The 24349-nt window shown below is 40.1% G+C and overlaps 1 protein-coding gene across 1 annotated transcript in view; it reads left to right on the forward strand.

Moving 5' to 3' along the window:
* The first annotated feature begins 454 nt into the window (after positions 1 to 454).
* ntng2b (netrin g2b) overlaps positions 455 to 24349 on the forward strand; it is a 107715-nt gene continuing 83820 nt past the window's right edge. The window contains exons 1-3 of the mRNA XM_030150494.1: positions 455 to 925; positions 2227 to 2976; positions 20173 to 20816. Of these exons, the coding sequence (XP_030006354.1) occupies positions 2758 to 2976; positions 20173 to 20816 (863 nt within the window). The 5' untranslated portion in view covers positions 455 to 925; positions 2227 to 2757. The remainder of the gene's footprint in view (positions 926 to 2226; positions 2977 to 20172; positions 20817 to 24349) is intronic.

Consider the following 24349-nt stretch of genomic DNA (forward strand, 5'->3'; position numbering starts at 1 on the left):
CATGCAATACCGCAGAATAAACAACTGCAGAATAACAGATGGCAAAAGGCTAATAAGGATAATATAAGGAATTTTAGATCGGTATATTATTACATAGTGCACGAAAGAATAAAGGTCGCTATAGAGCCACCAGGTGTAGAGTACTTTCTTACGCATGTGGACAGATTAAGGACAGTGGGTACAGTAAAACCGGGTCCCGTCTTCCGCTGGTCCTTTAAGTCGTGCAGGGTGCCGATCGGACCTGGTGGGGAACAGTTTGGAGCAGAGGCGGCGGAGAGGGGAAGTTGCACCGCCCCGGTTCAGGCAGCAGGGCTGGAGCAGATAAAAGCTCAGATAGTGATTGAAAGTGATGGTAAAAGGATTTAGCCTGGGCATTAACAGAAAGAGAGAGAGAGAGAGAGAGAGAGAGAGAGAGAGAGAGAGAGAGAGAGAGAGAGAGAGAGAGAGAGAGAGAGAGAGAGGAAGGGGGGGAGGAGAAGGAGGGAGGGTGATATTTTCCATAAAGCCTTTTTTTCCTCTCTTTCTTTCTGCCCTTGAGCATCCCGGGTAAACCCGAGCTTGTAAAGTGGGAAGAGGAGGAGGAGAGGGGGGGGAAGAAGGGCGGGCACAAGCCTTTCCTCAAAGTCAATATTTTATACTTTTGATACTCCTTGGCGCTGGATTTCAGTCCTCTTTTCCCAACCGTTTCCAGATCTAGGACACCGATCTACCGTGCGCAGCAACGCACGGTGAGAGAAAAAAGTATCCCGCAGAAGGAAAAACAAACAGCGAGTCGGGCAGCCAGGCGGATAACGGAGTACAGTGAGCACCGCGACGGGAACGACTACACTGGATGATCGGAGGATTTTTTTGCCCAAAGAAGGGGACGTGCACATAGTGTAACGCCACACAAAGTGCCGGCCTGTCTCACGGATGCATGTTAGAAGTAAGTGCTTTATCTGATAAGATAACGCATCTCTATAGACGATGCATTTTGGAAATCCTGCTAAAGCTCTTTGAAGTCTGCACCGACCAGCCGCTCTGAGTTCCACACAATATCCGAGACACTTCAGGAAATCACAGTGGACACGGGACTTTACATGTTACTGACACAATTTCAGATAAACACAGTGTATTAATTAATGAGTGAATACACAATAGCCCAGTGTGCGCGATGCTTGTCGGTGGGATGCGCTACTGTAGAAACTGACACACCCCTACCAGACTGTCAGTGCCGGGAAATAGCTCTGGCGACTTCACTTGTAAACTGAACTAAGTCAGAGTCCACAGGACTGTGGATGGGACAGGTTGCGCAAGGTCCTGGCTCCTGTCAGTTTACGCCACCATTCCAATCATCACCAGGAGTGGAATGCACGCTTTAAAAAATGTTAACCAGATTTATTCATTTATTCATGTATTCACTCTGAAATTCGAATTATAATTAAATTATAAGAAGCGGATAAATCTGCCAAGTGGATGAGACAATTTCACTGATTTCCAGACAGTTTGTTTTGCTTAAAGTTCATTATTAAATGGATGCTGAAGTGTGGCAGAATAATAAAGACATCAGCTGCAGTGAAAATGACACAGGCACAATATTTTAGAAAAAGAATCAATTTGGGGTCATTTCCGCATTTTTAATAGTTTAGAAACATTATCATTAAATGCCTCACTCATATTATTATAATTGCAGTACAATTACTTTGTTTAAAAAAAAAAAAAAAAAAAAAGGGGGAAACAATGAAACATGTGTTGCCTACTCCAGCAATGGACGGCTATAGGGGAAATTACAACTCTTTTACGCACAGGCTGCACCCGGCAGCAGCACGTGTTTTTACGCACAAGGTTATCCTCACAGTGCGGCGCTTTGACAGCGGTTAAATATGCAACTTTTGAACATTAAACATCGGCCAATTCACTGCGGGTTGTGGTTGGTTTACATACATTTATCTTCCTTGGAAGCAGCTGTCTAGATTTTAAATTCTTCACCTACAATGGAGTCAATGATGGGATTATTTCCCCCTGAAGTTTATGAGGTTAATAAATATATAAAATACAGCTGTTTAACCTCTTTCAAAGTTGAACATTAAACCTTTATTCAAGCGAAAGAGAAACCCTCTGCTGTCAGTGGTGTCTATAAAAAAATATGATCACACTCAGAAGGAGATTATTAATAGCGGGGAAATGCTGTTGTGTTGTTTAAACTAACTTCCACTTTGTCCCACATTTGTCCCCATCTCGCCTCAGGACAATCACAGGAGCTCTGCCGGTCTAAAGCGTCCAATGGATATACCTGAAGACGCAGCGACGTCTCCTTCGTCCTCCCCGTCCACTTCCACCGTTTCCCTGCAGGACCCCGCTCTCTGAGACATGGATCCACGTAAACATCTCCAACCCAACTTCCTGCAACACTATGGTTAAAGCGTATGCCAAGATTAATGTGTGTAACATTATCCGCCTCTACACCCACCGCCCATCCTCCTCAGGAAGCCAGTCGTCAAAACAAGAAAGCCTCCCTCTCACGGATCTCTGGGGCCACTCAATATATGTGAAAAGACACTGAACGAGTTACTGATCCGGTGTTTTCCTGTCATTTAGGGAATTTAACAGGCCGGAGGGCACTTGTGTCAATATCCGTTCACACTGAAGCAGTATGATGCTATAGGGATGTCCACTCTTTCCCTATGATCACCGCTCCATGCGCTTCACCTCTCCTCTGAGCTCCGTAGCCCCCTCACCCTGCGCCGGACCCCACTCCAAACACCCCCCCAGCCTGCCATGCTCCTCCAGGTCGTGTTGTTGCTGCTGCTGCACTGCTTGGCCTCCACTGTGGGCCAGTACGAACTGTGCAAGTCCCTGGTGAGCACGGATGAGGGCTCAGTGTGGGAGCATTACGCGTGCCAGCCGAAACCCGCGTCTATGAAAGACTACATGCGGCTCAAGGTCGATCCGCCCGGAATCACGTGCGGAAACCCCCCGGAGAGGTTCTGCACCCTGGTGAGTTCATGTCACGAGTTGTGCAGCATCTTTTTATGCTTTATAATAACTTTCAAATGTAAAGAATTTAAATTATATGGAGGTAGATGTGGGTACAGTGACAATTTTTATTTATTTAACCAGGAAAAAGATCCCATTGAGATTAAGAACCTCTTTTCCAAGAGAGTCCTGGCCAAGAGACAGCATGAAACACGACACATAGTTCCAACATACAGTTCCAACATACAATAATTTACAAGTCAAGTCAATCTGTGAAAAACTCATTGAGTTATTCTGTAGCACTTTGGGTTTGGATTTAAAAGCATTCAGGGAGACAATGTGCTTCTCCATACAATGTCAACATTTTAAAACTGGTTTTAGAAATCAACTAACTCACATGCAAGTAGTAAAATGTTACCACTGAAAGTCACAAAGGTCAGAGCGGGTTTGACACTGTAAAAACTATAGGGACCAAAGAGGAATGACATAAGTGCAATGACTTGGCATGAGCCGACCTCCCTCTGAGAGGTCCGGAGGTGTTGTTTACATTAATATGGAGTTGGCAGCCTGTCATCCGGTTTAAATTTGAGCTTGTGGATGACTTCACATTTCCTCTGGTAAAAATGCATATAACGGGACCTTTTTAGTTCCAAGGACACTGAAGGATGTGCTGGGGGAAAACTCGTTAAAATGTCTGCTACAGCAGTATTTAACACACTTTAGCCTGCAGGCTAGATCTCATCCCGGCTAATGTGGGTGTAATAATTTGAAATAAGGGTTATAAAATCATTGTAATCCTAAGAAGACTGCAATTAAGCTTCCCCTCGCCTCTTAAAGGGAAAGTTTTATGTTGGAGGTTTGACTCATAAGATTTGACTCACCATGTGTGAGACAGCAAGTTTGTCCTCTTGATGATCGCCCATACCACAGTGTGTCCACTCACTGATTTGGCCAGTACTACAGGTGCCAGACTTGTCTCAACAGCCATGAGTCAAAAGTCTTCAACAAAGTGCTACTAAAGAGAAAATATACAGAGAGAACACTGAGGCCTGTTTACATAATATTATCCAATCATGTCATGCTGCTGTTAATTAGATGTTGGTATTCTGTGTGACTAGAGATTTGCTATGTTAAGACAGACTGCACAAACAACCCCAAGCGTCAGTCAAGTATCCACACAAATGCACAGACTGGCCTCCTTTCCACTCGCTCAGACTAATAGCAGTACTTGTAATCAGTGGACAGGAGCAGGAAAGGATACTGTGCTCCTTGGACACCTAATGGTTAATGATTTGTTTAATGTAAAAGTAGCGGAAACCACAGTCGTCTTGAAAAGCTTCTCCGATGACTTTTCTTGAGAGGGGAGACGGACAGAGGCAGGGGGAAAGAAGTGGGGGGTGGAAGTGAAGAGAGATGCTCACTGCCATAACGTATTGACGTCTGCCCCCTAATGGCCCTGGCCTGGAAACTTCTATAACTACGTTTCTGAGTGAGCAATGATGAAATATTGATGGGCTCCTTTAATGGGCTTCCATACAAAGGTTGACCAGTGACGCTCTCTGTTCCGAGGAATCCAGAGTGCACTGCTCGGGCTGACGGTGAGAGATAGAAAGAGGGTTTGGAGGGCGGGACAGGAAAGAGGCAGGTCTTAGTCAGCACTTTACCGTCGGACAGGATCTTTATAGTCGAAAGTTCTGGTTCGCTTCAGGTCGACTGTGGCTCTGGGAACTGAACCACGTCCCCTGATCTGCTAGCGGGGGATTGAAAGTGTGGAGACATGAACTGAAAGTTTACATTAGAAGCAAATTCCCTTATAATGAGTGATTATTACAGTGGGAAGCAGGGCAGATTTAAGTTTGGAACTTGATAATTGTGTGAATACTACTTGACAATCATTTAGAAACTTCAGACTGGCCTCTGGTTTGTAATGATCCATATTTTTGCATGTATCAAATCTGAAAATCCTCATCATTTTTGGCATCGGAATCACTGCGCATCTACATATTAAATCCAGGTTCCAAACAGACAAATTATCCATCTGTACACTTTCCATCAGAGTCAAGGCCATCGCCTCTTCCTGTCTTTCTCTCTGACCCATTAGCGCTGTACTGATTGAGGCATATTGATGTACAGATCTTTTATTTTCCTAGAAAATAACCTTTTTTTGTCATGCTCCAAGATTTGGCAGCTTTGCAGAAAAGCCAGTTTCTTATCTAATTGGTGTAGATTTACATTCACTCATTCAGCAATCCCACAAGTCAAGGGAAAGTCAGGGCACTGGGAAAAAAAAAAGAGGACTGCAACACCCAATGCGCAGAGCTGCTCATCCTTAATAAGACTTGAAACATACTGCGGAAGATGCAGAATAGTTTTTTCCCCCTCTTTCTCACCCTGTGAGTGCTACGGTATGTTTCTAAAAAGTATGTGAGAATTCACTTTTCGGTGTTTTGATGTTGAGTCATACTGTAGCTTTCCCTGCTTGCATTGGTTTACAGTAGTTTTGGTCTCCATCTCCACAGGGATGCATTTTTTCTACTCTATTTATCTCTCTTGTTCCCTGGGAATGCAGCATCCATTCTCCTCAGCCAAACAGGCTGGCATGTTGGCTTCTTTCAACACAACGGGCTTCCAGTACTTTGACAAAGATGCTACTGTCACTACTTCTGTGTTAGGCGCTTCTGTAGTTTCTTTGTAGTTTTTGTGTGTATCATAGCTACTATAGAGCCTTAGCTTGCAGTTGGGAGATGATGGAGTACAGAGGTTTTAGGGAGGGTGAGGCAGTGTGATGCAGAGGGGGATAGCTAATGATAAGGGAGAGGTGAAGAAGATCCAAGCTTAGCTAAGCAGAAAGATGAAATCAGACCACAGTTCCACAGTAGTACACACATTGTCGATATAAAAATGCTGCACTCAAAAAGGTCTCACTGCGCAGTTGTTTGTTATTTTCACTTTTTGGTTTTGAACCCAAACCTTCAATCAGCCAATTCCCTTGGGAGGAGATCAGACAGCAGCCGCATGCAAATGGGTGGAATGCATGCGTACAGGAATGTACAGTGTGGTGTGATGTTAAAAGAGATGAGCGACGATGTGCGAAGCATATGCACGTGTTGGCCACGGTGGACAGTAGTATGTCTAAGAAAGACAAAAACACACCTTCCTGTTCCACAACACACATGCCTGTTTTAGAAGGTAGAAATCAGCCAGCTCTAAAAATAGACATGAGAAGAGAGAGAAGCCGCGCAGCAGCGGAAGGGGAGCATGCAGGAAGGGGAGGAAGATGGCAGCTGGTAGCGTGGATCAGTGCTTCCCAGACTGGGCCTATGGCCATACTTCAGACTCTGTGCCCAGCAGAGTCCTGCCAGGCCCGGCTGGCCTGCCCTGCCCAGCAGTGGACCATCAAGACCCCGCAAAAAGGGCCACCCGCACCCAGCAGTGCACCATCCCCGATGCCCCTCCCCATGGGTAAAATATAGCCCAGGTGGCCAGTGTCCTAATAATACATCCTTGGAGGTGAATTTGGGCACAGCATGAGCAGGTTTGACAGTGCGGGGCATAATTAACGAAGGGAACAGAGAGAAAGCTACAGCTAAAGGCAGCAACTGAGAGAGTGACCATATGAACAAGGGAGCAGGGAGAGGGTGTAGTGATGTAATGACATGGCTTGCTTCCCCATTAGGCCTCAGTTGAAAGTGATCAGAGAGTGTTTAGATGTGTTGGCAGAACACGGGGACAGTTATAAGTGAGATTTATCCCTGACTGAGGTGATACTAAGAGGGATTGGCTGCAGGGGCTTAGACAGCCTGAGGTGAACTTAACGTCCAGTCTGACCAATCAAGATCTCCGTAATTGTGGCCATTAAGGTGAGATGACTTTTACCGTAGGCTTAGACACAACAGAGCTCTGCAGTGGGTGTGACTGTTATTGTTGTATTGAGACGCAAGGAGTAACATGTAACAGCATTAAATAATTATATAGTAAATGTAACTATAATCTGTAAAAGTTACTGAGAAAAGAGTTTGATTAATTTAGCTCCTAATTAAAATGCTAGTTATTGTAAAGGGGTTCTAGCCAAATATGTAATTTTGTTGGGTAACATTTATTCCTTTTCTTTGTATCTTTTCCGTACACAGGAATGCCTTCTTTTAGCTTATTCTAGTTCACATGAAATGCAGGTCAGCAAAGTGGGGTAGGAATGTTTGAAATGAGCTGTCTCCACATCTAGATAGGCTTTTTTCAGGTTCCAGTATGCATTAAAAATGAAAAAAAAAAAAAAAAAGAAGTGCTTGTGATTGGACTGGAAGTTATTAAAACAGTTTTTCTATTACATTTTTAACAGGGTAACTGGTCAGCTGTAACCTGTTTCAAAACTAACCGAAGCCACATGGTTTTCTCTTACATGACAGTTATAAAAGATAAAACCATGATAATAAAATTCTAGTACTTGTCAAGGTGGAAGTTCTCTTCAAGTCGTATTTCATTTCAGCCACTTCAGCTCCTCAGCTGAGGTCACTGTAGTAAATAATATGTAAAATCTTGCAGCTTTTCTTATACAGTCTAGTCTCGAGTGTCTGGATGTTTAAAACCTTTCTTTAGCTCGTCTGTTTCTCTTCTTCTACATTTCCTCCTCTGTGACTGCTTTAGATTTAATAACAGACAGCAATAAAAGATAATGGCTTTTACCTGAATTCACCTTATCAGTGCACAACATTAAAAAACACTGAGTTTCCCTAATATTGTCTTCCGTCAGTGCACTGTATCTGCTTACGTTAAGTTTAGGTCTTAATCTAACTTGCCCTAGTCCGACTGTGGTGATGTGAGCACGACAAGCTCTGCTGCTGCTTCAGAGCAGCTGGGTGTCTCTGCTCCATCCTTCTTTCTCTCCTCCTCCTCCAGCACCATCACACATACCTACAGTAAACATTTACTTTTGCTTGCAAGCGCGCACACACATAAACAACACCCACCCACACAGACATTCACCTAAAACACATTTATACTTACCGACTGCTGTTTTGTACCCGGCGAGACATGGCTTACAGCGAGCGATCGCTGTTTCAGGTAATTAAATTTAAATCTTGTAATTCTATGCATGCACTGCGCTGACACACATACAGAGTCATGTCCGTGCACATCTTTCAGATATCGCACACACAGTCTCCACTTAGGGTTACAGGAAGTTCCAGTATGATGAAAAAAAAAAAAACCTCCAACAAAATAAAAGATTAACGTTATAAGTGAAAAAGCAATATCCCTTTCTCTTCCCCTCTGTGGCCTTTTTAATGGGAGGGTCATTTCATTTGATGTTCCGCCAAAACAAAATAAATTGTGTTCTCTGAGTGTGTGCCCCTACCTTTATTCCCCTTGCTAGCAATATAACTTAGAAACTTCTATAAGTGGAGGAAGAAATAAAGAGCAGAGAGAGGGCAGGGCGGTGAAAAATATTTCGGGGACACAAGTGCTCATAAAAGTGTGAAGCAGAAAGATAAGATAAAGAGAGGTGAAAGCATCCAGAGCATGGTTTCCCCGTTCTTTATTTAAGCATACATGTATAATTGCAGCTCGCTATTTCTGTAGCCAACCAGGGAGAAGGGGTGTGTACCGGCAAGAATCTGGCAATACCATATAAATCACCATACTAGGATCATGATACAATATATTACGATATATCATGATACTGTTAAAAAGGCAATTTTTTGTTTCTTTTTTTGAAATGATTATTTCCTTGAAGAATTGAATTACAGCAGAAATATGCACAAATACTAAACACATTTTTATTTGATCCCAACAGGATCTAATGCTATATCACAAAATGTTCCTGTGTTCAAACTGAAATGATGTTTTACAGACATTACAGTTTAAGATCCTGTTCAAATGTTCATATTCTATTAGTTCAGAACTAACATCAGAAAATTATTTTTGTGCGATTCCAACAAAGGAACTAACATTATTTAATAAAAGACTGTTAAATAATAATAAATAAAATATAAACAATAAAGAAAAACAATAATGAACTTCCACAATATCTGCATTTGAATAAATACTTAAAAATATCGATACAGTACTTTTTAATATAAATACGGTATTGTGAAATGAAATATCCCGATATATTGCAGAACCAATATTTGCTTACACCACTGCTCATGACTGTAATGATCTTTTTAGGTCATATTTTAACATTTTATAGTACAAATGCTACATGTCACCACTTCAACAGCCACATTTGAAGAATGTTTTTGAATAACTAATAATATAATTATTATTGTTTTAAGATTCTTCTGTTTGACATCTAAAACTTGTAGAAACACTTGCCACTGCTCTTCAGTGATGACAGCAAGAATATTATTGATGCCAGTAACTTTATTATAGGAAGTAGTGATGGATCATCCTCATGCTTGAATCATGTATCACTAATACTTACAATTTTTCATATGATCCATGAAAATGATGATGCAAAAATATTGAAATACATAAATATTGCATCAGTCATTTAAATATTGCAGAAACAACACTAACCCTTACTTAAAAATATCGATACAATACTTTTTAATATCGATACTGTATTGTGAAATGAAATATCATGATATATCGCAGAACCGATATTTTCTAACACCCCTACCAGGGAGGTTTTGTTACTGTTAAAACACCTCCTTAGTTCTGCGCGAGATCATTTTTAAGAGGTCAGAGAGCATTTTTTCACGGTCACTGCAGAGATAACTTCAATCTTTTATTTTTGTGGCCTTGGCTTGAAGCACCTCTTAACACTTGAGGTCTTATTAGTTTGTGTTTGGAATCACATTGTTATCCCACAAGTGAAAACAAGGAAGTTACTCATCACTGGGGCATCGTGGTGGCTGTTGTCGTGGAGACAGGATCCCGGCGAGGATAATTGCTGGAGGGGCTTAGCGGCGCGGGCCACCTGCCGCAGCAGTTGGCCGGGATTTGTGTGTGCGTGTGTTTGTGTGTTGAATCGGGTGTTTGTGGGTGAGTGTGTATCCTGGCGTAAATAGACTGGGCCAGGGCAGAGTAGTGGCAGGAGGCAGAGTGGGATAAGGAGGAAAGGGAACACAAAGGGCTTAAACATAACCTCATGCGTAAGTCTCTGCTGGGGGATAAAAGTCTTTTATATTACTGTACATATCACCTCCCATGTAGCTAATCCTAAAGGGTCCAGAGAGGTCAGAGCACATTGGCGATGGTGTAGCTTTTGACCCAACACTCAAACCTGACAGAGTAATGATAAAGTTCTGTATTGATTTTTTTTTTTTTTTTTCTTGTCTTGAGGTGCTTTCTCTTTTTTTGGACTCACTCTGTCTTAGTCAAACTAGCCCAGTGGTGTCCCAACCTTTTTAGGCTCGTGACCCCATTTTAACATAACAAATTTCTGGCGACCCCAGACATTCAAAACAGGGACTTTTTTTTTAAACTGTGCTTATAAACCATATATTAATGAGTATTCATGTCAGAAATACGCTTTATAAATGATGAATTCAGTATTTGTTAATGTTTAACTAATACTTCATAGTGTGTACTTATTATAAAGTGTTACCTTTCTTTTGTGTCATAAAGTGTTCGTGAGTTTAAAGTATTAGTTCATTCAAAATGTGTCACCTCACTATAAGTAGCTGTGGCTTATGTTAATATTAAAACAAATAAATAAATCCCATCACAGAGTTTGAATTTCAAGCACTTTCAAGCACTTTTCAGACCTTGAAAGCACAACATTGAAATTCAAGCATTTTTAAGGGTTTCAAGCACCCTTATGAACCCTGTTTATATGGAACAGTACTTGGGTTGTGACTGATGATGTTTCACGAGATCGCAAGAACAGAAAAAACAGACAAGAATGCAAATGGAGAAACAGCCTTTGTGTGTTTAGATCAGTGGTTCTCAACTCTTTTTTTACTCCTGACCCCATTTTAACATCACACATTTCTGGTGACCCCAGACATTCAAAACAGAGACTTTTTTTTTTTTTTGCTCAAATTAATTAGTTTTTGATCATGTAATAATTTGCTATACTATGTTGCAAATAAATGTTAATTTTAGATGACATTCAGTTTATATAATGTATATTATTATGGACGGAGGCAGAAAAGTCAGGTGTAGATTACTGCACAAAGGGAGAATTTTATTTTCCTTGGTCAGGATATGTACAGTCAGTCCAGCTGTGATTTACAAGGTTGACAATTAATACTGAACAAACAAGAACTCAAACTCTGAATTATGAAGAGCTGCAGCATCTGAAACCGACCACAATGAACATTTGACAGATAAACAGAACCACAGTGCTGCAGTTTCAGCCTCACAGTTTGTCTGCTATGGATTGGGATTGTCTCTGTCAACTCACCATAGATTTTTTATTGGTAAGTTTTTATTTATTTATTTATTTATTTTTGTCAATTACTGGAAATTCCCACATGGGGTCCCGACCCCAAGGTTGAAAAACACTGAACTAGCCTATCACAAACACACTTGAGGAGTAAACCTATGGAGTGGGTGTTGTATCTGGGACAGTGTGACAGTGCGACCATTTTCTCAATAGGATTTGTAGGTCGAGGGTCATCGCCAGAACAACAGCCTACTAATCCAGTCCCGTGTGTTTAAATGTGTGTCTCGGCTAAGGTCAGCTGAGGCACTAATGGAGGGCACAGAAGCAGCAGGACCACTACAGGGCAGCTAAAAGTAGCTCCTCTCACTTCCTCTGACTTTCACTCTAACCTCGCTTCATCTAATTCTAATTACCTTTTTCCGGTAGCGGTTGTTTATAACCATTGTAGATTATCATCCTAAGTGTATTTGTGCCGACACTGATCTGTCTGTCTGAGTCTGTGCAAGGGAGATAATTGGGTTATCAGATGCAGAACAATGCTGCTATGTCATTCCTGAAAGTACAGAGATAGATTATCGGCAGTTTTTTGGGTGTAAAGATACTATGGTTTCAGTGCTGCGTCTTCACATGCATTATGATCCTGGATAGTATCTCTGCCCCGTACAGCTTCCCTCAGCGCCGCCTCAGCGTTTGCTTATGTTTGGAGTTTTCCCACTCTGCGTTGTCACCATAAATCAGATGATTTATAATCTCAGCCTCGCAGGATTGTAACTTTTGCTTTTGTTATTAGACCACTAGAGTGGGTTTGAGTGACTGCTCACTTTCCCATGGTACAGTCCAATGATTTTATTCAAAAGGCAGAACTGTCGGCATGTGCTGCTTCTTGGCAGCAGGAGCAAAAAAAAAAAAGTGAACGTCTGCAAAGAAGCGAAGACACATGATCTGTGCTTGCGAAGGACATCGATATTACGCGGTATTGCTTTCACGTTCAAGCTTACATCATAAAGAAGAAACTGCTGTTTAAGATGATACTCCACCCAAAATCTTTGCAGTATTGAACAGTCAGCTACTGAAAGACTGAAAAGTGTGTGTGTGGAAAGTCTGTGGTGTCATCCTTCATGGAGCACACAACATCTGGTCAGCTTGAAATCATGTTAGTTCCAGCAGTTTTTTATTTATTTATATTTTTTAAGCTTTCATTTTAGGTATTTTTGTGCTTTATATTCAAAAGTAACCAAGACATGCAGGGTGGGGAAGCAAAATTTACAATGAACACTTAGTTGTTTTTTCTCAGCAGGCACTACGTCAATTGTTTTGAAACCAAACCTATATTGATGTCATAATCATACCTAACACTATTATCCATACCTTTTCAGAAACTTTTGCCCATATGAGTAATCAGGAAAGCAAACGTCAAAGAGTGTGTGATTTGCTGAATGCACTCGTCACACCAAAGGAGACTTCCAAAATAGTTGGAGTGTCCATAAAGACTGTTTATAATGGAAAGAAGAGAATGACTATGAGCAAAACTATTACGAGAAAGTCTGGAAGATACTATTAAAGAAGAATGGGAGAAGTTGTCACCCGAATATCTGAGGAACACTTGCGCAAGTTTCAGGAAGCGTGTGAAGGCAGTTATTGTGAAAGAAGGAGGACACATAGAATAAAAACATTTTCTATTATGTAAATTTTCTTGTGGCAAATAAATTCTCATGACTTTCAATAAACTAATTGGTCATACACTGTCTTTCAATCCCTGCCTCAAAATATTGTAAATTTTGCTTCCCCACCCTGTAGATAACTGGTATCAGTAATAGGAAGATGGGAGGGAGTTCAACGTAGGTAATGTAACCTTAACCTCCTAAGACCCAGCTATGGGTTTTCTGTCCACATTTGTGGACAAGAGTATCACAACTTTATAAAAAAAAAAAAGAAAAGAAAAGAAAAAGAAAGAAAAGAAAAGAAAACTGTCCACCACAAAGGACATTCCATAAAAAAATTTAAAAACTGCATCTGAAAAAACTGTTACATCATGATGTTTCCAATATAGGCACTTATTTAATAAAAAACAAAAAAAGCTGGTACTTTGCTGACATTTCCTGGGTCTTAGTGGGTTTAAAACTGGATTATTGAACCTTTTCCAACAGAAAAAAAGTAAAGTACAGTCTACTCTTGTTAAACCGCCCGCTGTTATACCGCCATTTCCGCCTATCGCCATCCGCCAGCCCAGTTCCATGCACAAACAACACTTATACCATTGATTTCCCGACCGTTATACCGCCAGCGTGATTGCCATCGAGTACACATAAATTTTAACAATGCACTGAAATAAACGCGCCAGACGCTGATCGCGACAAGCTACAAGTAGGTCTACGGAACGGCCACCGTTCATTTGTCGCAGAACACTCAGTAGGTCAGGATGTCAGGAAGAGGACGTGGGATTAAGCCAAAGCCTCAAGATGATGGGGTGTCATTTCCCGACATGGTATAATAATGCTTAAAATGTTTCCCCACTTTAAATGATCCCTTACAACATAACAGAATCAAGATTTATTTAGAAACGCAATTAGAACGGGTTAACGGAGGCAGCATAGACATCATATAGTAAAGACATGCTCATTATGGACGCAACCCGTTGTAACGCCATTTTCACTATACCGCCAATTTGGCCATGAACGGAAGTTGGCGGTATAATGAGAGTAGACTGTATCAAAACGTATCTTCTCCAAACCTTTGTGCAGTAAACTCTCTAACCAACAGTCATACTGTAGATCAGGGGTATCGAACTCATTTTATCTCAGGGGCCACATACAGCCCAATATGATCTCATGTGGGCCGGACTAATAAAATAATCATCTATGAATAATATCAACTCCAAACTATTCTCTATGTATTAGAGTGAAAATTTTGAAAATGCATTATGAAAATGTTTACATCTACAACGCATCCTTTAACAAATGGGATTAAGATGAACAATCATACATCTTTTTTTTTGGACAAAAAATAAGTGCAATTTTAACAATAATGCCTTGGCTTCTCATTTACACATGTGCATTATGACGTACAGATCATCGTGGATCTACAAATACACAACACATTTAGTAACAGGTGGAATATTGTTAAAACTGCACATACTTCTCTTAAGACATTTGAAGTTCATATTTATTCAGGTTATTCACATTTTTTGTGAAAGGACAGTTAGTAAATGCATACATTTTGTGTAATTTGACTTTTTTTTCCACTAAAACAAAGACAGACTCAAACAAATAGGTCTGTATGTGGTCCCTGAAATAAAATGAGTCTGACAAATTCATCCCATGGGCTGGATTGGACCCTTTGGTGGGCCGGTTTTCGCCCACAGGCTGTTTGTTTGATGCCTGTGCTGTAGATTGATTCAAATACACAACTTGTAACTATGAGTGGTTGATATTACCAAATACCCAATTACACAATATGTGCAAGTTTATATCACAGTAACAGTAAATATTCATTGGTCAGTTCACATGTTCAACTAAACATTTACACAAATATCTAACAGGCCAATCACACAGAAGCAACTAACCGCATTTAACCATGTTGAGCTGGTTAAGAAGCTCAGAATCAGAATAGGAAAGAAAATGGTTTACAGACTTTGAACATAGATCTATTGGTGAAAATGCCTTGTTGATGCAAGAGGTTAGAGGAGAAGATGAGACTAGTTCAAGCTGATAGACAGGCAACAGGGACTCAAATAAACCACCGCTGATATGTGGAACATCATGTCTGAACACACAACATGTTAAACCTTGATTTTTTGATTTAGTGATTTTTTTCTGAGCATGCAATGAAATTTAATATATATGTGAACAAGTAAAACAGAATTAATAATACAAGAGATGTCAGGCACAACAAACCCTGCCCCTCGCCTTTATTGTAGCTTATTTTGGCATCGATCCAGCTGATGTCATCATGTCTATGCCTGTGCTGATGTTAGCATATCAATTGCCTCTATATATGTGCCAAGTTTGAAGTAAATTTAAACAAAATTGCTGTTTTGTTTTTTTTTTATAAACATTTGAAATTTCACCCATTATAAGTAAATGGGAGAAAAAAAGATTTTACAAATTCCTAAAAAAAAAATGAACTTTGACCTACTTTTCCCAAAATGTAATGACATCTATTCTGGGTCACTGGGAATCTATAAACCCAATTTGGTATGAATGCAACCAATAGTTTTGCAGCCAAAGTGTTAACAAACCGAACCAAAAACAATACCCCTTGCCTCCCCTTTGGGGGTGCGGGGTAAAAATCAACGATCAAGACAATCTTAGAAAGAAAAACAGCACAATAGTTTCATTTATATACCCAAAAAGGGGTTTGAAGAAGTAACCTTAAAGCAGATGGGCTACAGCAGCGGTTATATACAGGGTGGGGAAGCAAAATTTACAATGAACACTTAGTTGTTTTTTCTCAGCAGGCACTACGTCAATTGTTTTGAAACCAAACATATATTGATGTCATAATCATACCTAACACTATTATCCATACCTTTTCAGAAACTTTTGCCCATATGAGTAATCAGGAAAGCAAACGTCAAAGAGTGTGTGATTTGCTGAATGCACTCGTCACACCAAAGGAGATTTCCAAAATAGTTGGAGTGTCCATAAAGACTGTTTATAATGGAAAGAAGAGAATGACTATGAGCAAAACTATTATGAGAAAGTCTGGAAGATACTATTAAAGAAGAATGGGAGAAGTTGTCACCCGAATATTTGAGGAACACTTGCGCAAGTTTCAGGAAGCGTGTGAAGGCAGTTATTGAGAAAGAAGGAGGACACATAGAATAAAAACATTTTCTATTATGTACATTTTCTTGTGGCAAATAAATTCTCATGGCTTTCAATAAACTAACTGGTCATACACTGTCTTTCAATCCCTGCCTCAAAATATTGTAAATTTTGCTTCCCCACCCTGTACACACACTGGACACTATATTACATACACACGATACAAGCAAGGTGTACCTAAAGTGGCCTGTTTAAAATAGCCATACTGTCCATCACTACATCTCATTATTCTCCTCCTATGCCTGAGACTTCTATCCAAATAATTCATGTTCAGATTTTTCTCTTTATGTCATGTTCACTGTGCATCATGTTTGATTTTGTGTTGTCTTTGTGTAATTATCCTGTCCACATTAATGCCATGTGGAGGAACACAAAAGCCAAATGACAAATAATTTGTTGATGTGATGATATAAATGGCCAGTTATTATATATAATATGTTATAATATGTACAATATATATCATCATATCATATAGCACTTCCTGTACCTTTATCGCTGTGTGTTTGCGTGTCGTCTTAAACAATGCCTCTTATTTACAAAAAGGTTAAATCTCCAAAGTCCAAACACACCCTCAGATATACTGAGAGGTTTTGGGTGGAATATATTCAACTTTACTGCTGTACTTAAACTTAGTACAACAGTTTAGATCATGGCGTTCAATTTGTTTTTAATCCATTTGAGCATTTATTTCTTTCAGTGGAATGTCAGTATCTTGGTTTTAACTATAATTTAATAAATAACTAAGCAGACAGTAATTTTGTCAAGTTTATTTTATGCTTCCCTCTGATCAGAGTAAGCAGGAATAAACATAAAACAGATTTTTAAAAGTATTACTCTAGTACACTTGCTGTTCTTCTCAAAATAATTACCAGTACTTTACCAAGCGGCACTTCAAGATCCTACTCTTTTAAATACAGCAATTAGAACAAGTGGTAATAACACTTAAAGCAAAAATAAAAGGACAAGCAAAGCCGAGAGGAGAGTGGAGGAAGACGAGCGAGTGGAGGAGGATAAAAAAGAAAAGAAGCAGAGTATTTTAAGAAACGTTCTGCTCCATCAAGAGCTGGTTAAGCAGGACAAAGTAAAATTCAGAAAGCCGATTGAATTTCCAATAAATAAAAGAAGACAGATAAGATCAGCCATAAAATGTAATCACTTTCATGTGTAGAAAACAGGAGAGGAGGTCAGAGACAGTTAAGTGGCAACTTTACTGGCATCAGCAGGTTTTTTTTCCCTAAATCAAACCTAGTGTACTGTATTTAAAGCAGAAATAAGCTCAGTTATTTTTTTTTACATATATTATTCAGTAACTTGTTTATAAACACAACATAGTGGCAAAAATGGAAATCACAAGTAGGATGCAGGGCTTGGATTTGTGAAAAAATGTTGACTATGATGAATCAGGCTTGTCGAGAATCGTTACCAAAAATTGCAGGTAATAACCTCTTTTGGTGCAACATCCGACATTCAGCAGATACAGTGGAAAAGAGTGACCCTTTATCAGTCTGATTTTTATTTCATGGCGAGTGCTGAGGCTTCTCAATGTGATAAAATCCAAACAGAGTTAGAAATTGATTTTGCATTTCATCTAGGACAGGAGACTGCAAGGATCTCTGGGATTTCTTTGTGTAAATATTTAAACTCTGTGGTGATGTGGACGTCTGACAACTGGCTTACAACACTAAGCTACATCAGTTTTACTGAGATGTATGCAAATGCGAGTGCCTTTAAATTTTACATAATTTGATGGAGGGCTATTAAACGTCACAGGCGGCACGTTGAATCTATTAACAATAAGATGTTCGGACATTTTTGATCTGGATGACGGAGGCCGACTTTGTGCTTTGTGAAGCAAAGGGTGGTGAGAGGCATCAGATCTCTGAAAGGCGTTTCTTTAGTGCAGGTGGAAAAAGGTCCAGAGCAGTCTTTGAGCTGTGTGAATAATCCCGTTGACTTCTCCTCCTGAAGAGTAGAGGGGCAACAACTTGAAAGTCTTGGCATCACTAGAAGAAGAGGATCAATTCTCTGGAGTTAAAAGTGCAGCAGCACTCTGCTGTCTATGCAAAGAGAGTGATGATGCACGATCCTCTTGACCTTCACACTTCCTGTTATGTTGTTTGGCAAGTTTACTTTTAAGCTCTGTGTCCCTCAGTGGCTTGGTGAGGAGTTGAAGACATGCCTTATTTAGAAACACAACCTGCTTTATGTGAACAATATAAATGTCCTTGTAAAGATATAAAACTGTGGTAATAAGTATGGATCTCTGGTACCTGTGCTGCATGTTTAAGCGGCCTGTCCATATTCTACTCAACAGAGGTCAATTCAAGAAATGTTTTAATACAGTGGGCTGAAATTTTGTGTTGAATTTTGTTTTCTCATCAAAGAAGACTTTTTTTTAAATGCAAAAAATGTATTTATTATTATTATTATTATTATTATTATTGATAATAATAATAATAATAATAATAATAATAATAATAATAATAATAATATTGATAATAATAATAATAATACATCAGTTTTATGTAGTGCTTTTCTAGGTACTCAAAGACGCTTTATCCAAACAGATCCAAACTCCAGCACGTGCAGGTGTTATTGTAATGGAAGTATATCATCCTGAATGTGGTTCACGGGATATAATATTTGGACCTCTAAGTAAAAAGCATTTCAGAAAACTTTAAAAAGAATAAGAATGACTGTATTAATGTTAGTATTATTCTGATGAGTGTGCTCATGACCTTTAATCTAGTATGAAAGGCTGGTGTATATTCTGTTATGATAAGAGGAAAATACAATAAGATGTTAACTCTACCTATTTAGCATGTTAACAATAACAATAACAACAGCATAGGACACATTTTTAGACATGATGGTAAAATAATTTTACAGTAATTATGGTTTATGTCAGGGGTATCAAACTCATTTTCTTTCAGGGGCCACATTCAGTCCAATTTAATCTCCAGTGGGCCGGACCAGTCAAATAATAGCATAATAGCCTATAAATACTGACAACTCCAAATTTTTTTTACATGGAAAAAATAAGATTAAATTATGAAATCATTTACATTTTACAAACTATCCAAACAAAAAAGGTGTGAATAACCTGAAAAAACTGAAATTTCTGAAGAAAAATAATAAGAAAAATTTGATCAATATTATGCCTCAACTTATGATTTATACATGTGCATTACAGATCAGATCTACCAAGACTCAAAACAGGCAGAATATTGTTAAAATTACACATATTTTTCTTTAGACATTTCAGGTTGTTCATATTTGTTCAGGTTATTGTCATTTTGTTATTAAAGGATATCAGAGTTTAATGTTCTTTGCAGTAAATCAAAGAGAAGAAATTGGAGTTGACATTATTTATAGGCATCCATCCATCCATCCATCCATTCATTATCTGCCACTTATCCGGGGCCAGGTCGTGGGGGCAACAGTCTAACATCATATTATTTTTTTCGCATTAAACCAAGAAGAACATTTGGAGTCATTATTTCTACGTTATTATGCTATTATTTTTGAGTTCGACACCCTTGACTGTTAATATCTTCTGCACTTTGCAAAGTCATCCCGCGGGCCGGATTGGAACTTTTGGCGGGCCAGTTTTGGCCCCCGGGCCGCATGTTTGACACCTGTGGTTTATGTGGTTAGTGTAAGACAATGAGGTTTCAATAGTGACTTGGGTCTTGTACGTGGAGAGGAAGGGAGTTCGAGAATACTGGAGGCTCTGTCACAGATGGTCAGTAATCTTGTATATCACTTCAAAATCTACCTAATCCAGTTAATGTAAGGTGATGTGAAAATCAGTGGTCAAGAACATTCATTTATGCACAACTACGCTCTTTTCATGATTTACACCTAAAGCTTATAGTGAATTGGGTCACAGTATTTTTTCATTTTAAAAAAGTGGGTCCCCCCCCAAAAAAACAAGAAAAAAAGCCTTTGGTAAACACTGGTATATGCATTCTCCTAGAAATATCTCCACAACTCAGCATAAACATATAAGATGAGCTTCATTCATAAATGCTGACTGCACTGTCTCTGACCTTCTTTTAGGAGAATCCCTACCTTTGTAGTGATGAGTGTGATGCTTCTAACCCAGACTTGGCGCATCCTCCTCAACTGATGCAGGATCGTGAACGCAACGGCCTAATCACCTACTGGCAGACAGTCACATGGAGACGCCATCCAGAGCCTCTACTGGCCAACATCACCATGTCCTGGAACAAGAGTCTGGAGCTCACAGATGACATCCAGATTACCTTTGAGTACGGCCGTCCTACTATCATGGTCCTGGATAAGTCCATGGACCACGGACGCTCCTGGCAGCCCTACCAGTTCTACGCTGACGACTGTCTGGACGCCTTCAACATGCCACCCAAACGTGTGCGTGACCTCTCGCCCACTAATATCACACGGGTCATCTGCACTGAGCAGTACTCGCGTTGGGTCGGCTCCAAGAACGACAAAAACGTCAAATTCGAGGTGCGGTCGCGCTTCGCTGTGTTTGCGGGGCCTCGGCTACAGCACATGGACAACCTGTACACTCGCATGGAAAGTATGAAGGGACTGAGGGACTTCTTCACCTTCACAAACCTTAGGATGAGGCTTCTCAGGCCTGCCCTCGGAGGCACCTATGTCCAGAGAGACAACCTGCTGAAGTACTTCTACGCCATCTCCAACATCGAGGTACCTGCCAGGTGAGGGATAACACTGAGTTACATAGCAATGCCTTAATTCACATTTCTGCAGATACTAGGAACAAAGCAGAGTAAATCAAAACGTCCATATTTGTAAGGTGTATTAAACCTGAGTGAAATATTTTCCATTTTCAAATCTTCCTTACATTTCCTTCCAAGATGAGAGAGACACCATTACTCATTTAAGCAACCGGCCATTTATCTTCTAAGTCTCAGGTGTCAAACATATGGTCCGTGGGCTGAAACCAACCTGCCAGAAGGTTCAATCTGGCTCGTTGGATGAGTTTGTGAAATGTGAAAATGACACTGAATATAATAACAATCAAGGATGTTAAATCATTTTAGTTCAGGTTCCACATTCAGCCCAATATGATCTCAAGTGCATTAGACCATTATAGTAAGGCTAAGGTTATCAGGATAACCTATAAATGATGACAACTCCAGATTTCTCTCTTTGTTTTAGTGTCAAAAAGGCATATTAGTTTTGTTGTGTTATTGCTTCAACTGAAAATGAGTGGTCCGTAAAAGGAAGTTCTGGAAGGGAAGTATAGATATAATCACTGAAACTTTCTACATTCATTCTTTTTTTATTTTCTTGAAAGATTAAGGCTGTAATTAATGTATGTGATAGGCATTTGCCTTTCCAAATAAAAAGATAATTGCAAAAAAAAAAAAAAAAAGCCATATTCCATTTAGTGGGGAAAAAAAAATCAAATTACATAAAAAAAAAGTTTGCATTTACAAACTATACTTTCACAAAAAAGGTGAATAACTTGAATGAATATGAACAACCTGATATGTCTTAAGTAAATGAAATTGTAACAATATCCTGCCTATTACTTAATGTTTTGTGTATTTATAGATCCGCTGTGATCTGTAAGTTGTAATTCCTATTTGTAAATGATAAACTGAGGCATAATATTTTTAAAATTGCATTCATTTTTCTTAAGACATTTCAGGTTGTTCATGTTATTCACATTTTAAGTGAAACCTTGTAAATGTAAACATTTTCATAATGCAATTTTACTTTTTTTCTATTATTTTACTAGTCCAGCCCACTTCAGATCATTATGGGATGAATGTGGCCCCTGAACTAAACTGGGTTTGACACCTCTGTTCTATGTTTATGTTTTGTTTTTTTTTTTAATTACATTTTGCTGTTAGAGCCCATACCATCAAACCTCTGAGTGACAAAAAGGAGGAAGTGACAAACAAGTGACAGGTATTGTTGACATCATGAATTGCCAATTGATCATGTTAAATCCTAAAACATATCATTAAATCAGAAATACTCCACTTTCAATGTGGACGGTTGAGGGAAACCACCTGGCGACGTACAATCCTGACGCACTCGCACAATCAGTGTGATCCGAGGGCGTTAAAAATTACCCTGTCTCTCTCGCCGTGGATCTTAGCGAAGCCCGTGAGGACAATGATTAATGACAGAAACATACGGCCTCAGTGGTCTAACGTAAACCGCCATCCACGGTCTGCCAGGGGAGCCGGAAACCCTTACATGGCAACTTTGTGACAGTGAAGGATGCTCGGGGCCGTCACACGCCTGCTTAGCATCAACAAGCCATCTCTCCTACCTTTCAGAATTATTATTCCAATCAATACGGCGGGCTGACATTTGAATGGTATTTAACATGCTTGTTGGGAACGCCTGAAATGTGAGGAGGGATGAACTGTGTGTGTGTGTGTGTGTGTGTGTGTGTGTGTGTGTGTGTGTGTGTGTGTGTGTGTGTGTGCGGTTAGGGGTGCTGAGCGAGAAGGGGAAAGTGAAAATGAGCAACTGCTTGAGAGGGCCCATTGGCTGATGTGGGCGTCTTGTCTGTATGTGTGTACCGAGTCAGGCTATGGCGAGGTGTTTGATGAAGTCCTGAGTGGATGCTGACACAGCACGCACACACACGCATGCACACATATACACACAAACAAACAAACAGCCCTCTGGCACTGTGAAAAGGGCCTGCAGGTATTGATCACAGCCACTTTTCAGGCTCAGCACAGAATCAGAGAGAGAGAGCAAGAGAGAGAGAGAGAGAGAGAGAGAGCAGTCCGACACCGCAGGGTTGAAGCTGTTCATCACTAAGCTAGAACCTCCACCATAACCAATAATTTTAATCAGACATTCCTGTTTTGAAGTTTTTGTACTTATTCTTTATTTATTAGTTCACCAAGTGCACCACAAATACAAATTTATCATCCAACTCTTAAATCCCTGCAGTGCAACTTTGCTTGAAATACCCCCTAAGCTGCAGATTTTTCTCTTCATATTTATATTTCCAGAAAAAGTTGTTTTTAAATTTCTCTCACCCCAGAGCTTTACAGATAGCTCTATAGGCTGATGACTGGTGGCAGCTGTAGGTGGTGTCAGTATGTGCTGGATCTGGTAACAAGGGACCTAAATATAGTCTTGTGGAGATGACTGAGGCCAGTCCGTCTTCCGCCCCGGCCACCCACACCTCCCGTAACATAATCACTAATCAATAAGTTATTCTGGGCAGCCAGCAGGAGTATTAGGTGATAGTGGTGGGGGGTCCTCAACAGTACAGTACAATCAGGAGTGTGTGATGCTTACGGTTGGGAAATTGATTTTGGGGAGAGAGACGATTAGTCAATGTTCCCTGGACAAAAGGCTAAGCTATTTCATCTCATCTCATCTGGCCTTAGTAACATATTGGGATTTCCAATGCTTAAAATTTGAATAATGAATATTCCACTCGGCTGGTGCTCCAGCGGGGACGGCACAGTAAAATGGGTTTTATATGATCAAGACCGAGTGGCAGTGTACCACAGGTCGCCACAGTAATGAGATATGCTGGTGTTATCGATGGAGAGAGGGTTGTAGTCACTTCCTGGCCGTATTGTATGTCCCCAAGCCTCTATCTGTGGCTCTGGGCCTGAACCCGGTTAAAAGTAATTATTATCAGTTAACTATTCTTAATGATCTGAGTCAGACATGGACAGACATGAACGGACAGACAGCCCTTTTACTATCAGCCATTGGTGGAAGATGTTACCTCAGTGGAATGTGTCTCTTTTATCTGACACTGCTTTGTCAGGTTGACTGACTGGGCTCTAAAGAGCTGGCGCAGGTATGTGGGAAGCCAGGTACTCAGGGCTAAATAGTGCTGCTTTATCAATAAATACGTAACCTGATAGGCCATTAAGTGCCAACGTAGGCAAGCTTGGTTTGATGAGAGGGAGGCTGTAAATTTAGATTTGTGGATGCAATGAAAACACTCAGTAAAGCGAATCTTGGGCAAGCTGCTAGGGGGCAAATGGGGTAGAGGGTAGTCAGGGTTGGGGTGAGGGTAGTACAGTGACCAGAGGCAGTAGAAGGTCAAACAGAGGGAGAGGAGGCAAAGTCAAATTGAGTATAGTCGATAGAATACTATTATACGATTCAGCATCATTCACTTTGTGTTGTAAAGTTCTACCAAGGTTAACTGTAATGAGCTACAGTACCAAGTACAATATAAACTCTAAGCCAAGGTGTTTGGGGTTTTGAAAGCTTGGGGCTTTAT

The sequence above is a fragment of the Sphaeramia orbicularis genome, chromosome 12, assembly GCF_902148855.1.
Source record: "Sphaeramia orbicularis chromosome 12, fSphaOr1.1, whole genome shotgun sequence".
In the NCBI taxonomy this organism is placed as follows: Eukaryota; Metazoa; Chordata; class Actinopteri; order Kurtiformes; family Apogonidae; genus Sphaeramia; species Sphaeramia orbicularis.